Source organism: Mesocricetus auratus, unplaced genomic scaffold, assembly GCF_017639785.1.
Source record: "Mesocricetus auratus isolate SY011 unplaced genomic scaffold, BCM_Maur_2.0 Super-Scaffold_15014, whole genome shotgun sequence".
NCBI lineage: Eukaryota > Metazoa > Chordata > Mammalia > Rodentia > Cricetidae > Mesocricetus > Mesocricetus auratus.
This window is the reverse complement of record NW_024429186.1, coordinates 7,656,307-7,673,255: the sequence shown is the minus strand read 5'-3', so window position 1 is coordinate 7,673,255 and position 16,949 is coordinate 7,656,307. Positions and strand designations below refer to the sequence as shown.

Here is a 16,949-nt window from a genome sequence, read left to right as displayed (position 1 = left end):
GCGGAGGCTGGCACTCGCAACCCCTACCCCTTAGTAATGCCGCCGGGCCTCTCTGGGGACGTCTGCGGGCACCTGCAGGGTTCCCAAGCCCGTATAGGCAAGCTCGGCCTTGCCACTGACTCAGCGCGCCCTCCAGGCTGCTGCTGAGTCAGGCCTGCAGCTGGGTCCAGGCGGCTGTGCAGCCCCGGAGCCGCCGGAGCTGGCAAGCCTGCCCTCCCTCCGGGCCGGGCTGGAGGTCCAGGGCGAGCCACCCTCCGCGGCTCGCCTCGCCCCTGGCCGCCTGGCATCCTTGCCCTCCTCCGTCCCTCGAGGCGCGACGGGTAAGGCCTCGAGTCTCAAGAGGACCGCAGGACGGACCAGAGGCTTCCGGGGAGGGAGAGCGGGGCTGCCGACCCCCGCCCGCCTCAGTTTCCCCGGAGCCCCGCCCGGCGGCGCGAGGGCGGGTGACGTCACGGCGCGCGGCATTGTGGGGCGGGCGCGGCGCCGGCGACGCCATTTTCGGCGGCGGAGCGGTGGCGCGAGGCTGCGGAGCTGCGGGGCGCGGGTCGGGGTGAGGATGCTGCAGGGCGGCCGCGGAGGCGCTGCTTGCTGCTGAGGCGGCTGGGCTCTGCGCGGCCTGGGCCCGTGACTGCGCGACGAGCGCGGCGCTCCCGATCGGACGGTGAGTGCGCGGCCCCGTCCCCGCCCCGCCCCGGGCTCCGAGCGGCTCGTGCGCGGCGCTCCAGACGCAGCCGCTACCCCTTCCCGCCCGCACCCTCCGGGCTGAGGCTCCCGGGCCCTTCCCGTCCACCGCCGCGTCTGCACCCGGCCCTTCCAGGCTGCCATCCCGGTCCTCCGCGCGGGCCCAGACCCCGCCCGCTCACCCGCGCCTGCACGCTCCGGTCCCTGTCACCTCTGCCTGTGCGCCTGCCTGCACTCTGCCGTCCTTGTCCTCTCTCGCCTCCTGCGCCCGTCCGGGCTGGGGCTCCCGTCCCCTCTCTGCTCGCTCCTCTCCAGGCTCGCTTCTCTTGTCACCTCTCCGAGCTCCTCCGGGATGCGGTCCTTGTCCCCTGTCTTCCTGCGCCCCTGGTTTGGGTTCCTGCGCTGTCCCCTGTCTGCGCCCCTCCTGTCTGGGATCTTTGTCATCTCTCTGCTCGCACATCTCCCGGCTGAAGCTCTTGTCCCCTCCCCGCCACTCCTGGTTCGGGATCTGTCCCTTCTCTGCATGTCCCTTCTCCGCCCCTGACCCTCCAGGTTCGGGGCTCCGTCCTCTCGGCCTGCACTTTAGGTTCGGGTCCCTGCCCTTTCCGCTCTCCTCCGCTCCACTCCGGTGTCCCTGAGGCTTCTGTCCCATCCGTGTTCAGGGCTCCGCCCTGACTCAGACCCCGGGGTGGAGACGGCCTTTTAATGGCAGCTGTGGGCTTAGGGTCCCAAAGCGTTGATGCTGAGGTCCTGGGGAGGCGGCAGTGGTGGTGTGTGTGTTGGGGGTCAGCCGGCTGGCTTTGTCTTAGGCCTCCCCGCCCTTCCAGCCCCCACCTCTCCTCGGCACCGCCCTGGGCGGCGTGCTGTCATGCTGTGGTCTGTGGCCAGGGGCCAGCCCGTCTCTTTTCTTTCGGTGACCCGGTGTGGAATCTTCCTGGCGACCTGAACGTGGCCAGCCTGGGGTGCTTTTCCTTGTTACATATGGAGCCCCCTTCCATAAAAAAATTAAAGCGTTAAAAAAGTATTATTGGTGTGTGATGGAATGGATGGCGTTATAACGAACTTTGCAGGCCATTTCCAGGTGTATTGTGTTGGAATTGTCACTGCCTGCTACTGTTTTATTATTTAAACAGCTGGAAATTTACATATTAAGTGATGATATGGTGTACTTGCAAAAATGATGTCTTTAGAGAGGCCTTTAGAGAGGCAAAACCTTGGATGAGGCCAGTAGATCTCCAGAGGGAGTTCAGGGCAGTCAGGGCTACACAGGGAAACCAAGGGGTGCGGGAGACTGAGAACAAAACATTATATACTATATAGACTGCTATGTAAAGGGGTAGTTGCAGTTTTGATTCTTTGCGTTACTTAAATTCCAAGGCTTTTTATACAGCATGACTAAGCCTTAGATCAGAATTAGCCTGGAATGCATTGTAATAGGGCTGTGAAAACCCCATTGGGAAATTGGACCAAGCTCCTTGAGTCTCCTAAGCCTGCAGCATGGACTGCCCACTAGCCTCAGTGATTCTATGTCCTAAGTGTTTGCAAGAATGCAGTGATGCTATTTAAAGTTCTCGTGTGTGTGTGTGTGTGTGTGTGTGTGTGTGTGTGTGTGTGTGTGTGTGTGTGTGTGTGTGTGTGTGTAGGGTAGGCCGTCTCCTGTGGTGGAACCAAGAGGGCTGGGACCTGCTGGTGACCTCTCCATAGCACCAGCACTCAGCACTTAGACCTGGCTTGGCAGTGCGTTGTAAAAGCAAGCCTCTCGAAGGGAGTAACTGCTGTTACCCGGACACTTGGGAGTCTGGGGCAGGAGGGCCACCAGTTCAAGACCCGTCCCGACCACATAGCATGATCCCGTCTCATCAACACTCACAGGTGCGCATGGAACCTGGGTGGGATTTTTCCAGTGCTGAGATGGGAGGGGTGAGGTGCACCTATCTTAAATACCCATGGCGAAAGATGCTGCTGTGTGGTAGGGTGCTAGCCTAGCATGGAAAAGGTCCTGTTTCCTCAGTGGAGAACAAACAAATAGTACCCACAATTTAGATGTTTTTATTTTAAAAAATTAATACATTACTGGGGCTAGAGAGATGGTTCACTGAAGAGCAATTACTGTGCCTTCAGAGGACCCAGGTTTGGTCCCCAACACCTAGATCAGGCAGCTTAAAACTGTCTCCAACTCCAGTTCCAGGCAGTTTGGTGCACAGAAAAATCACGCAGGAGTACACCTAAGTAATAAATCTTTAAAAAAGTTAAACATTTTAAAGCATGTGTTTTTAGGTTGGGAAAAATGAAAATCTCTGGCTGGGTGGTGGTGGTGGTGCACGCCTTTATTCCTAGCACTCAGGAGGCAGAGGCAGGCGGAGCTCTGAGTTACCAGCCTGGTCTACAAGAGCTAGTTCCCAGGACAGCCTCCAAAGCCACAGAGAAACCCTGTCTCAACCCCCCCCCAAAAAAAGTCTGAATAGCCATAAACAATCTTTAGACATGATTGACTTAAAACAATTAGCAAGAGAAGTCAGAAGTGACTTCTTAGTCGAGTGACTATCAGAAATCAGGTCATGCAACAGAAATGACTGCCTCCATCCTGAGCAAGATAGTGTCAGGTTTCAGTGTGGAGTAAAAATGTCAAAAACTAGGAGGGTGAAGCCAACTTGGGCAGCAAGATCCTGCCCCAAACATAGTAAAAAACAACGTGTAAAGAAGATTGTGGACTTGTTGACTGTTAACTACAGGAAATCACTGCACAGTATTGTGCTGTTAGGCACCCTGGCAAGGACAGTTCCCCAAAGAGGTTAGACCAGCATGAGTGCCAGGAGACTCTTGGACACTCAGGGCAAGTGCAGACTGGCCATGTGTGGTCCTGATGGGAGGAAATGAGGCCTGAGAGTGGGGTGTGGTTGAGGCCTGTCCAGTGGGGTGGGGTGGGGGAAGGTGAGGGCAGGGAATGCCTGTGCAATGGTAGGAGGTGCCAAGGACGCTGCTCCTGCTCTGAGGTTGGAGCAGGGTGAGATGAGCCAGGTGGCATGGGGGGACAAGCCGCGGTGTGGGCGGCGCTGCGGACAGGCTGGGTGAGCTCCCTAGGAGGACCCGCCCTAGTCCTGTGCATCTGAATCCAGGCAGTGGCTGGAGCTGCAGTGGAGCAGCTGTCAGTGGATGCCCTCGGCCTGGGCAGGGGAGGGGGAGGAGGGTTGGAAGGACTCCAGCTTTGTGTTAGGGTGAGCCGGGGCAGACTGTGGCCAGTGGGCCATGTCAGTCAGCTGCTGAAGTTCTCTGTCGTGTCCTACGTCAGCCCTGGCTGCTCGGCTGCACTAACGCACAACCAGGTGCCCGCTGAGCTCTGAGTTAGAAGCCACGTTCTGCCCTGTCCTGCCCGACCTCTCTTGGTAGTACTTCCCTACCGGAAGTGCTGTTTTGTTTTATTGTTTTTTAAAAGGTTAATTTGTTTTTAATGTGTTTGAGTGTTTGCCTGTGTATGTGCACTGCATGCTTGCCTGATGCCTAAGGCAACCGGAAAGGGGCGCCGGATCCCTTGGAACTGGAGTTTAAATGATTGTGAGCAGCAAATGCTCTGAACTGCTGGTTTATCGTTTCTATTCTGTCCACTGTCTATCTGCCCCTGCATTGCTTCTCTCCCCAAGGGTGGGATCCCATCCCCGCCGTCTTCCTCGTCAGTGCCTGGAGCACGATCAGCACTCACTAAGTGTTTGTTCAAAGAATGCATTTAGAATAGCTTCTTTGGTTTTTGGTGACTCACTGGATGGTGACACCCACCATGTTAGAGAGAATGGGGAGAGGACAAGATGATGTTTACTTCTGGATATGGTGAATTCCAGGTGCTTGTGGGAGGCCTGGTGGACTAGCTTGAGATTCAGGTCTGCAGTGAAGACCAAGGATGAGCCTGGAGACGGTGCGGAGAGTGACTCAGCATTGCATTGAGGGTCAGCGCGCTATGCGTAGTGCCTGCTGCAGACCGCAGGCTGCCCCTAAGGGAGTGCTCCCGAGACTCAAGGGGAAGAGGCTTGCCAAGAGCAGTCGGACTGCACAATCTGCTGAGTTTGGCCACTAGGACGTTACTACTGATTATTCAGGTTTTTGTGGGGGCTCCTCGTCCTCCCCTTAACCCTCCTGGAAGAAGAGCAGAGTGCAGTTGGCCTGCCTTCTTGCTGTCAGGGCAGTCTTACCCCTGCAGCTTTTCTAAAGAAAGCTGGGCGTGATGGTACAGGTCCCAGCACTCGGGAGGCAGAGACCGGTGGATCTCTGTGAGTTCTGTGAGTTTGAGGCCAGTCTGGTCTACAGTGTGAGTTCCAGGACAGCCAGAGGATTATATGCAGAGAGACCTTGTTTCAAAAGCAAAAACAAGACCAAGAAAACAAATTAGGTAGTACCCATGGACGGAATGCACTGTGGTCCATTGTGTGGCGGCACACCCGCCATTCCCCCCCCTTAGGAAGCTGAAGCGAGGGCCGACTGCAAGGCTGTCCTAGATCCCATGGCAAGGCTCTGTTTCAGACCGAAGGTGCCTGGGTGTGTAGGTCAGTGGCAGAGTGCTGGCCTCCTACTGGGAACAAGGCCTGTGCTTAGACTCTGGTACCCATTCTGAAAACAGCAGAGCCCAAAACCAAGCAAGTCTAAACATTGAATTGCGGTTTTGTGTTTACTAATATTTGGAGGTAGATAATTTATAAAATGAATTTATAAAACGAGGCAGGCGGATCTCAGTGAGTTTGTAGCCAGCCTGGTCTACAGAGCGAATTCCAGGACAGCCTCCAAAACAATACAGAGAAACAAACAAACAAACAAAAAAATAACAACAAAAAAATTTAAAATGAATAACAGTAGAATAAAACTTTAAAGGGAATTGCATGCATGATTGTAAAATATTCCCGTTACCTCAGGGTTCTTTTTTTGTTTGTTTGTTTGGTTTTTTTGTTTGTTTGTTTTTTCAGGACAGGGTTTCTCTGTAAAACAGTACTGACTGGCTGTAGACCCGGCTGGCCTTGAACTCCACAGAGATTGGCCTGCCTCTGCCTCTGCTCCTGAGTGCTGGGATTAAAGGCCCAACTAACATTCTTAAGAGTTAGCATTTGCCACCTGCGGTTGTTTTCTTTTTTTTTTTTTTTTTTTGGTTTTCGAGACAGGGTTTCTCTGTGGCTTTTGAGACTGTCGTGGAACTCGCTTGGTAGTCCAGGCTGGTCTCGAACTCACAGAGATCCGCCTGCCTCTGCCTCCCAAGTGCTGGGATTAAAGGCGTGCGCCACCAACGCCCGGCTGCCACCTGCGGTTGTAAGGATGTCCCTGTTGTGCACCTCTGGAACTCTTTCCTTCTCTCTGTGGCTGTGACAGACCCATCTACCTGCTGCTGCCACCTGAGAGCTGGGATTAGAGTCATGGACAGCCATGGCAGGCAGTAACGTCTTTTTACAAACTAAGATATAGTTTCATCATTTTCTTCCTTCCCTTTTCTCCCTTGAGTCTCTCCTGTGTGCACCTCCCCAGTCTCCAGTTCATAGCCTCTATTTAATTTGTATGTGTGTTCCTGAATACATGAATAAAGCCCATGTGCTTGCTGAACACTTATTGCATAATCAGTTGGGCTCGTGTGTGTGAGTGAGTGTGTGTGTGTGTGAGTGTGAGAGTGTGTGTGAGTTGTGTATGTGTGTGTGAGTGAGTGTGTGTATGAGTGTGTGTCTTTTTTTGTTTGCTTTTTTTGGGGGGGCAAGGTCTCACTATGTAGCTCTGGCTGTCCTGAAACTCATTATGTGGATTAGGCTGGCCTTTAACACACAGAGAGTCACCCCCTCTGCCTCAGTGCTGGGATTAAAGGCTTGAGCTACCATACCTGGCTTTTTAAAAACTTTTTATTTTTGCCTTTTTACACAGTCCCCCCCCCCGAGACAGGGTTTCCCTGTGGCTTTGGAGGCTGTCCTGGAACTTGCTTGGTAGACCAGGCTGGTCTCGAACTCACAGTGATCTGCCTGCCTCTGCCTCCCGAGTGCTGGGATTAAAGGCGTGCGCCACCAACGCCTGGCTCAGAGTCTCTTTTTAAAACTTAAAAAAAAAAATCATTCTGTGTCTTTCACATCATGCATCCCAGTCCCACCTATCTCCCGTCCCCTCCTATTCACCCTCTGCCCCTTCTACCTCTCCCCAAATAAAGTTCAAGGGAAAAAGAAAGCTGCAGTGTAACACTGCCCTGCCTCAACATCTGCCCCATCTGTGGTCTGCTGGGGTTTGTGTGGGGAGGCGGATGGTGGGCAGCAGGGCAGGACACACCACCACCACAGTCCTGAGGACCCTGGGCTGTAGGGTTGTCATCCATGGTCCTGAGGACCCTGGGCTGTAGGGTTGTCATCCATGGTCCTGAGGACCCCGGGCTGTGGGGTTGTCATCCACGGTCCTGAGGACCCCGGGCTGTGGGGTTGTCATCCACGGTCCTGAGGACCCCGGGCTGGGGGGTTGTCATCCACGGTCCTGAGGACCCCAGGCTGTAGGGTTTTTATGACCATGACAAGGGGAAACAATGCGATGTCCAAAGAGTCGCATAGAGGGCCCAGCGTTGATAGGGTAGCAGACCTGTGATTCTGTTTGGTGAACACTTACGCAGGTCTCTTTATGTAGTTCTAGCTGTCAGAGACGGGCTGGCCTTGAACTCAGAGATCCACATGCTGCCGCCCCTGGGTGCTGGGACTAAAGTGTGCAGCACCCTGTCTACACAAAAACCCAGAAAGTGAGAGGGTGATTTGTTTGTTCCAATCTGGTGTTAGCATGGAAACACATTATAATGACTTCTATTATGGGTCTTTTATTTATACACATTTTCCTTTATAGATTTTTGTGTATTTTTGGTCAGCATGGATTCTGGGGAGAGAGGGGAAGGAAGGGGGGGAGGGAGACGGAGGGAGAGAGGGAGAGAGGGAGAGAGAGAGAGAAGTGACAGTTCTCAGGTAACCCAGGCTGGTTTTTAATTGCTGTGTGGCCAAGAATGACCTTGAACTTCTGGTCTTCCTGCCTTCAGCTTCTGAACACTGGGGCTACAGGCACCTCGTCAGTTTATGGGTGCTTTGAACTCAGGCACCAGGCAAGCTACTGTATGTGATGAGTTCCTTCAGCTCATTGTTATGATCCAGGCTTAGGAGAGGAGATTAAAGGGTCAGGGTAGATTAGATTAGAGAGAGGTTAGATAGAGGGCGCGCTGTCTGTCAGGGCTAGGAAGGAACCTGCTGGCTTCTGGTGACCTCTGCCGTGAAGGTGGAGCACTCTTGCCTCTGGTAGTATCAGGGTTTGACTGGTTGGTTGATTGATTGGCTGATTGATTTTTAACAATGCTGAGGGTGAACTCAGAGTCTTAGGTGTGCTTTACCCCTGAGCTACGTTTCTATTCTTTTTTTTTTTTTTCAAGGCAGGGTTTCTCTGTATTGTTTGGGCCTTGGAGGTTCGCACCAGGAGGGGGCGCTCAAGGGGCTAGCAGGAGGATCATGTGGTTGAGGCCAGCCTCAGCTGGCTACCCCATCAACAAAGAACAGCTGGGCGGTGGCCGCACATGCTTTTGATGCCAGCACCAGGGAGGTCTTCTACATACTCTACATCCGTGGTGCATAAAGACACACAGATACACATACACAAGCAAAATACTAACACACGTAAAATAAAAGTAAGTAGATCTAGCCAGGCATGGTGGTGAACACCTTTAATCTCAGCCCTCATGAGGCAAAAGCAGGAAGATCTCTGAGTTTGAGACCAGTCTGGTCTACAGAGTGAGTTCCAGGATGGCCAGGACTGCACAGAGAAACCCTGTCTTGAAAAACAGACAAAGCCTTCTGTGCCCCTACTTAGCCCCTCCTCTTGCCTCACCTAACTCATCATGAAATATTCCTAAAACATTTTGCCTATTTTCAAGTTCCCTGTTGACATTTTTATTATTGTTTTGAGATACAGTCTTACTATGTAGCCCTAGTTGGCCTTGAACTCAATGTATCACCAAATTGTCTTGTTGCTTTTTTATGGACAGGGAATATTTCTCTGTAGGGTGGGTCACATTTAGTTTGCCTGTTTATTGATGGACTGTTGAGTTGTTTCCACATCTACTGTTACGAGTTGTGCATTTACTTGTTATCTGCTCAGCGTTTTATTTTGGGAGCATTTGTGAGCATATGTTTTCAGCTGTGTCAGATATATCAGGTGGACTTGCCAGGTCTTTGTTTAATTTTGTAATTTTCACACTTACCTCATCCACAGCACTCTGCAGTCTAATTCTAATGGGTGTTTGTCCCATAACCGTGGTAGAAGGCAGGAGAGAACCAACTCCAGCAGTTGTCCTCTACCCCTGTGTGTGCCTGCGTGCGTACGCGCGTGCGTGCGTGTGTAGATAAAAGCTTTCTCAGAAGTTCAAGGTCATCCTTAGCTGTGTAATGAGTTGGAGGCCACCATGGGCTATGTAGTTTTTGGAGCATTTTCATACTTGAATTTTGTGAAAATAAGAAATCTGCAGGTCATTTCACGTGGTCCCCTCTTACAAGGAAGAGCTGAGACGCGCTGCTCTGACCTCAGGTCACAATAGAACAGACAGTCTGAGCTCTGACCAGCACACTGCCCTGTACACACACACATACACTAACACACACTTCATGCTGCTTATGTTTTTCAGCAGGTGGGGACCAACATCTAACCAGCTGGTCTAGACCTGCCAGCTCTTCTTAAACCCTTAGCTACAGGAAGGCTCCTGTCTCAATAAAAACAGACTACTGTAACATGGGACCAAGAACAGACTCTGGACCCACTGAACTGTTCATCAGACAGGAAGTGGCCTGTGGAGCTGTTTTGGGTAGTTTTGAGCCTGCAGTGTGTTTCAGACTGGGGGGCGAGGAGGCCATGGCTCCCGCAGCACACAGCAGTTGCTGGAAAGCGCGTGGCCCCACAGTACTTTCCCAGTGCTTACTTCATGGCACTGGCGTGGCTCGTCCCTTGGGAACGCAGGGTGTGAACTGCAGGATGTGGACCTGGTTTACAGTCTCACAGCGGCGTGTTTGCGCACCTCAGCCTTCGGTGAGTTTGTCTTGCGTAAGTCTGGCCTCTCCTTTAAGTGGGCGCCCGCTGCCCGTGAGCCAGCCCTTCAGGTGATATGGTACAAAGTCATTTTCCTGAGCTTGTTATGGCGGTGCACACCTTTCATCAGCACTTGCTATCCAAGGGCAAGGACAGTCTGGTCTATATGGAGAGTTCCAGGCTAGCCAGGGCTGCATGGTGGAACCCAGTTCAAAACAAAGCATGGGCAACCAGATGGCCCATCGGGTAAAGGCGTATGCTGGCAACCCTGACAGCCAGAGTTTGAATCCTGGGACCTGCATGGTGGCAGATGAGAACTGACCCCTGTAGGTTGTTCTCTGGCTTCCATATTAACGCATGTCCACACACATGCACACATACAGAACACATAAAATGTGTCCTCAGAAGTATGTGCAGTTTCTCTATTCTAACCTTTTTTTCCAAGTTTTTTTTTTAAACAAAGTTTGAAGAAAAATAGCTGTCACGTAGGTTTAGGGATTGAGGGAGACAAGCTTAAGAGAAGAGTAGTGGGGGCTGGAGAGGTTGCTCAGTGGTTAGAGCACCGCTGCTTTTCCAGCGAACCCTGGTTCTAGGGGGTTAGCCACCCTCTTCTGGCCTCCAAAGGTGCTGCATGTACATGGTGTAAAGACATAATAGAGACAATGTACCCATATACATAAAATAAAACAAATCGACAGAGAAAAGGACAGTAGTATACCCAAGGGTAGCTGTGGGCTTCTTGAGAGAGGATTGCATCACTGTGGTCTTGGAAGCTCATTTAGTGGAAGACAAGATCTTGAGATAAGGGTATGCAGCAGGGACTCCATTTTCTTTATGTGTGGGTTTCCAGGCCTGTGGTGGCCTTGCGTAGGTAATGATGGAAGACAGTCCTCCTGTGCGGCTAATGTGACTAATGATGTGGGGGTGTCCCCGTGTTGCACAGGGAGCTTCTGGAGCTCTGCCCACCATGCTGGCCCTAGCTTGTTCCGGGTGATCCTCACCCTCACCCGAGACAGTTTCTCTGTGTAGCCCTGGCTGTCCTAGGACTCCCTTTGTAGAACAGGCTGGCCTCAAACTCAGATACCCTCTTGCATCTACCTCCGACTGCTGGGGCTAAAGGTGTGTGCTACTATGCCCAAGCTGGGTGATTTGTTTAAAAAATGTTTTATGTAACTGTGTAACCTGTATTTTTATGTGTATGGCTTTTCTGCCTGTGTGTATGTATGTATGTACACCACACGTGTGCAGTGCTTGCAAGGCCAGAGAGGGTGTTGGATTCTCTAAGACTGGAGTTAAAGATAGTTGTGAATTACCACATTGGTGCTTGGAATCGAACCCAGGTCCTCTGGGAGAATGGCCAGTGCGCTTCATCTCTCTGTATCCCCGCCCCTGCCCCTGGCGTTCTGGATGCTTTTGATTTGTTGTTTGGATGGCTGCAGGTGTCCTGTTGTGCTGTACTTCTGCAGTTACCACAGCCTTTGGCCACTCCTTGTTTGCCCTCCCCCGTGCCTGCCTAGTCTTCCTTGCTTCCCTCTTGGATTTCCAGCCCTTAGTTGTCTTATTTGTGTGCGTATGTTCAAGCATGTGTGCATGCCTGTGTGTTTGTGTGGGACACGCTGTGAATGGTGAATGTGGAGGGAGGAGGACAAACGTCGGGAGTTGGTTCTTTCTTCCCTGTGTTCCAGGGATCAGGCTTGCAGGGCATCGGTCTCCATCCCTTAATCTTGAGGGGCGGAGCAGAGGTAGAGCTCTATTGACTTGTGGCTGCTGGCAGGCTGCTGGCCTTGACTATTGAGGACAAGAACTCCCTGGCTGGCTAAGCCAGGGCTAAAAGTCACTGGTGCTACAGATGGTTTTGTAGTTGGTTCCACTGGAAACCTTGTAGGACTGTATTTTACCTTTTAAAGATCAGTTTTGTTCTATGCGTATAAGTATTTGCCTGTGTATATGTATATACATGCATGCAGTGCCCATGGAAACCAGCAGAAGGTGTTGGATCCCATGGAACTGGAGTTAGCCATGGTTATGAGCTGTCTTGTAGAACTGAACCTAGGTTGTCTGTATGAGCAAGTACTTTTAGCTACTGAGTGAGACAAGGGTTCATGTAACCCAGACTAGCTTTGCTTTGTAGCCAAAGGTAACCTTGAACTTCATACTCCCTTACCTCTACCTCCCAAGTGCTAGAATTACTCCCATGTCCTGTTTTGGCAAGGTTAAGGATAGAGACCTTTGTGCTTGATAGGCAAGGACTCTACCAACCACACAATTTCCAACCCCCAGGACCAACATTTTATCAAGATCCTGGCTGAGCCCCCAAGGACAACTTCAGAAGCAGCGAGGGATGTAGCTGACAGCTGCTGCATACACCCTGAGGAGGTATCTCCAGTCAGGAAGCAAAGGAAACTTTTGACTTGGGTTTGTAACCAGAGACTTTTCTGTCTTGCTCAGCTCATAGCCGTTTCTAACAATCACTCAGAGACTTAGTATTAATTATAAATGTTTGGCCAATGGCTCAGGCTTGTTGCTAGCAAGCTCTTACATTCAAATGAACCCATTCCTATTAATCTGTGTATCACCAGTGGTGCTCTGGTGTGTTGCTTCTTGGGCAGTGCTGGCATCTCCTGTATCTCTGTTTGCATTTCCTGCCTGGCTTTCCCTGCCTTGCCATAGGTCAAAGCAGCTTTATTTATCGGCCACTAAGAGCAACACATACTCACAGCTTACAGAAAGACACCCCACATCAGGTGTGAATTTCAGTAGGTAGAGTACATACGCCCCTGGGTTTGATTTCCAACATTGCAGCATTGCATAAGCTGGGCATAGTGGTGCATGCTTGTAATGCCAGCCTGACGGCTGCATTGTGAGACCATGTCCCAAACAATTAGACCAACACAACATATTTAGTGTGGGGGACTGTTTACCAAGGATGTACAAGGCCCTGGATTCTGTTTTTAACACTACAAACACGCCGGGCGTTGGTGGCACACGCCTTTAATCCCAGCACTCGGGAGGCAGAGGCAGGCGGATCTCTGTGAGTCCGAGGCCAGCCTGAACTACAAAGTGAGTTCCAGGACAGCCTCCAAAGCAATACAGAGAAACCCTGTCTCAAAAAACCAAAAGAAAAAAAAAAAACACTACAAACACAAAATCCCCACATTCAGTTCTCATTACTCTGGAATTAGTTTTGGTGGGTGTTGAAGGTGGAGGGTCACCTTTATGTTTTCCTAATAGACAGTTGCTTTAGCAGCTTACTTAGCTTACGGTGGAGAGGTAGGCGTCTCAGTATATGCCACCATGTCTTTCTCCACCCACAGTGACACCGGTGCTGTGTTTATACTATGGTGACTGGCATGAAACACGGAAATGGTCTGACTAAGGTTGCCTGTGGGTCCTGTGAGCTAAGAGCTATGTTTGATGTGTTGTGTGTGTTAGCAGAAGACATTTCATATTTATTTAATTACTTGTGGTTAGTTGAGACAGTGTTAAAAAAACCCTGTAGCTCAGGCTGGCCTGAGACTGTCAGCAACTTCCTTGTCTCAACCTCTGTGTGCTAGGGTTACAGGTGTGAAACACCATGCCTTAACTGTATATTTTAGAAGGATGTGTAGAATTCACAAGGAGGCAAATTTTGCTTGGGGGGGTGAGACTGTCTAATAAAATTTGGAGCAGTCTGTCAAGGCAGGGACTCAGAAAGTAGCGAGTCTCTTTTTTTTTTTTTTTTTGGCTTTTACGAGACAGGGTTTCTCTGTATTGTTTTGGAGGTTGTCGGTCCAGCCCGGCCTCGAACTCACAGAGATCCGCCTGCCTCTGCCTCCCGAGTGCTGAGATTAAAGGCGTGCGCCACCAACGCCCGGCAGTAGCGAGTCTCATTTCGGGAAGTGTGTCTGCAGAAATCAGGCTGCTGCCTCCCAGGCCACCCTGCCGTCCTTTCACCTGGGCAGGAGATTGGTCTAATTATTGGGGACTCTGCTGCCTCTGAGACCGTGCCCTTAGCCCCACAAGTGAGTCAGCTGAGTGCTGACCCCCACGAGTCACAGCCCATTTCCTGCCGCCACACCTGTCTGTAAAGTAATATGTAAATACTTTGCTATCGGGTAGACACTGAAGGACGAAGAAGGCCTAAGTTTTTATATCTTTCACCCTTTTAGTCCTGGCCCCTGACCTCCTGTTTGCTCATAGAAACCTGATTACAACTGCAGTTTGATCTTCATTGAAAACTGGTTTTAAAATGTCACATTCATTTAGCAAACGCTGTGTACCAGGGTTAGGACCCAGGTAAAGAGGACACACACCTGCTTTCAGGGAGCTGGCCAGCATACTCTCTTCCTAGCTTGTCACGTAGTACAAATTTGCAATGGTGGCCTTGGAACCACATGCTAAATAAGAGCACAGTAAACACACTAACCAGGCCGGGCGTTGGTGGCGCACGCCTTTAATCCCAACACTCGGGAGGCAGAGGCAGGCGGATCTTTGTGAGTTCAAGACCAGCCTGGACTACCAAGTGAGTTCCAGGACAGCCTCCAAAGCCACAGAGAAACCCTGTCTCGAAAAACCAAAAAAAAAAAACCAAAAAACAAACAAACAAACAAACAAACAAACAAAAAAACACACTAACCAGAACATGGCCTTGGTTAGGACTCTTCTCTGTGTAACCGTCCTAAATATCCCGGAGCTCGCTCTGTAGGCCAGACTGGCTTCAAATTTACAGAGATTCTCCTGCCTCTGCCTCCCAGTGCTGGGTTAAAGGTGTGCACCACCACTGCCTGGTTTACAGTTTTTAAACATCTATTTATTTTTATTTTATGTGTATTGGTATTTTGCCTGTGTGTGTATCTGTGTGTCTATGTACCACATTTATACTGTGCCTATAGAGGTCAGAAGAGGGCATGGAATCCCCTGGAATTAGAGGTACAGACAGTTATGAACTGTAATGTGGGTGCCGGGAACTGAACCCAGGTCCTCTTCAAGAGCAAGTGTTCTTAACTGCTGAGCCGCCCCTCCAGATCTGTGAAAGGTGATTTATAATTGCCACTGCTCGCTATTTAAGGATGCAACATCCAGAGATTAAAATGAACTGTCTGACTTTCTTTCTCCATCCTAGAATGTATGACAGCATGTCCACAATGGTGTACATACAGGAAGAGAAGCTGGAGAAGCTTACCCAAGATGAAATCATTTCGAAGACGAAGCAGGTGATTCAGGGGCTGGAAGCTCTGAAGAATGAGCACAACTCCATCCTGCAGAGTTTGCTGGAGACACTGAAGTGCTTGAAGAAGGATGACGAGAGCAACCTGGTGGAGGAGAAGTCCAGCATGATCCGCAAGTCCTTGGAGATGCTGGAGCTTGGCCTGAGTGAGGCACAGGTACCAGTGGGCGCCCCTTAGTGGTGAACGTGCTTAGTGCGTAGGTGTGGTAGGAGTGGACCTGTCAGCACACACCCAGGGCCGCGTTAGTCAGCACACACCAACCCAGGGCCATATTGCTTCAAGTGTTCAAAGACCTCTTACATAGAGATGTGGACAGTGCAAACATGTTGTCCCCCGAGGGGACATAGATGTGGCTCGGTCAGTAAGCCTAGTTCAGATTCAGTGCATGGGGGCATGGCTTCTTCCTTACTGTATCCTTGTGCAGTTATTGAATGAACAGGAGCCAAACTTCTGGATCACCACCCAGTGAAGTGTTTTTACCTCAGCTGTTCTATCTATTATTTCATGTTTTTTTTTTGTTTGTTTGTTTTTTTGAGACAGAGTTTCTTTGTATTGTTTTGGAGGCTGCTCTGTAGACTAGGCTGGTCTCGAACTCACAGAGATCCGCCTGCCTCTGCCTCCCAAGTGCTGGGGTTAAAGGTGTGCACCACCAACGCCCAGCTTCAGTTGTTTTATTATTAATAAAAACTCAGGAGTCAGATATTAGGGTAAAAACCTGATAGCTTCAGAAAGCAGCAGAGGGACAACTAGCTGACTCTGTCTCCGCCTTCCAGAATCTCTCTAAGTCCCCCCCCCCCAATCTCTTCCTGTTTCTCTCTGTGCCCTCCAAAATCTGTCAATAATTCCTGTCAGCTAGTTGTGGACTCTGTCCCTGGATTCAAGGTTTAACTTTATTAACAGTCTCAAAGTATCACAGTGCAATCAAATATCCTGCAACTTTTCACCCTTTTTGTCTAAACAAAAAGGAAAGGTTTTGCCAGGTGGTAGTGGTGTACACCTTTAATCCAAGTACTTGGGAGGTAGAGGTAGATGGTTCTCCAGGAGTTCAAGGCCAGCCTGGAATACAGAGCAAGTTCCAGGGCAGCCAGAGTTACACAGAGAGACCCTGTCTGGAAAAACAAAACAAAAATAAAAACAAAACAAAACCAAAAAAAAGGGAAAAGTTTTAACTTTTAACATAGTTTATAAAACTGTATACAATAAGAACAATTATCAGGTAAAAGCTACACTTAAACAATGTCCAGTTTTTCCATTTGTATTTGACAAGTTTGGAGAAATTACTCTTATTTGTCTATCCTATTTTGATGAGTCCAGAGTTTTATACTTAAAACCACTTTCTATCATAATTTTTTTTTTTGTTTTGGAGGCTGTGCTGGAACTGGCTCTGTAGACCAGGCTGGCTTGGAACTCACAGAGATTCACATCCACCTACCTGATCTATAAGAGCTAGTTTCCAGGACAGCCTCCAAAGCCACAGAGAAACCCTGTCTTGAAAAACCAAAAAAAAAAAAAAAACAAGTGACAGAGAGGGGCTGGAGAGATGGCTCAGAGGTTAACCGCACTGGCTGCTCTTCCAGAGGTCCTGAGTTCAATTCCCGGCAACCACATGGTGACTCAGAACCATCTGTAATGAGATCTGGTGCCCTCTTCTGACCTGCAGGGACATGTACAGACAGAACACTGTATACATAATAAATAAATAAAATTTAAAGAAAAGAGAAATGACAGAGACAGCTGGCTACCTGGACAGTCACCCAATGTTCCTCTGCAATGTTGGGGCATCCATCTTTGGCCTACAGGCCTAGAATATCTGACAGACCTTTCTGTAAAGCAGGAATTTTGAAGGAATGTCCTACCTTGCCTTGGCAAAGCTTGGCAGTCATCTTTTGTGTTGCTTGTCCAGTGTGAACAGCATACTGTCGGTAGTCCAGGCCAGTGCAGTTTCTTTGTCCAGTGGCTAGCTTTGTCACAAGTGAAAGCAAACTCAACATGGAGGTTCTTCGTGCCCATCACCTTCTC

General features: G+C 50.2%; 1 protein-coding gene across 20 annotated transcripts in view; it reads left to right on the top strand.

Annotated features, from left to right (window-relative positions):
• The first annotated feature begins 498 nt into the window (after positions 1-498).
• The window catches only part of Klc1 (kinesin light chain 1), a 50,366-nt gene continuing 33,915 nt past the window's right edge, over positions 499-16,949 (top strand). For 12 of the 20 annotated variants that reach the window (XM_040742406.1, XM_040742400.1, XM_040742402.1 and 9 more), the window contains exons 1-2: positions 500-661; positions 14,825-15,086. In XM_040742406.1, coding sequence (XP_040598340.1) covers positions 14,826-15,086 — 261 coding nt within the window. In that variant the 5' untranslated portion in view covers positions 500-661; position 14,825. Of the gene's footprint in view, positions 662-12,003; positions 12,139-14,824; positions 15,087-16,949 lie in introns of all 20 variants that reach the window. The other 8 variants (XM_040742398.1, XM_040742395.1, XM_040742397.1 and 5 more) reach the window with 4 other exon arrangements.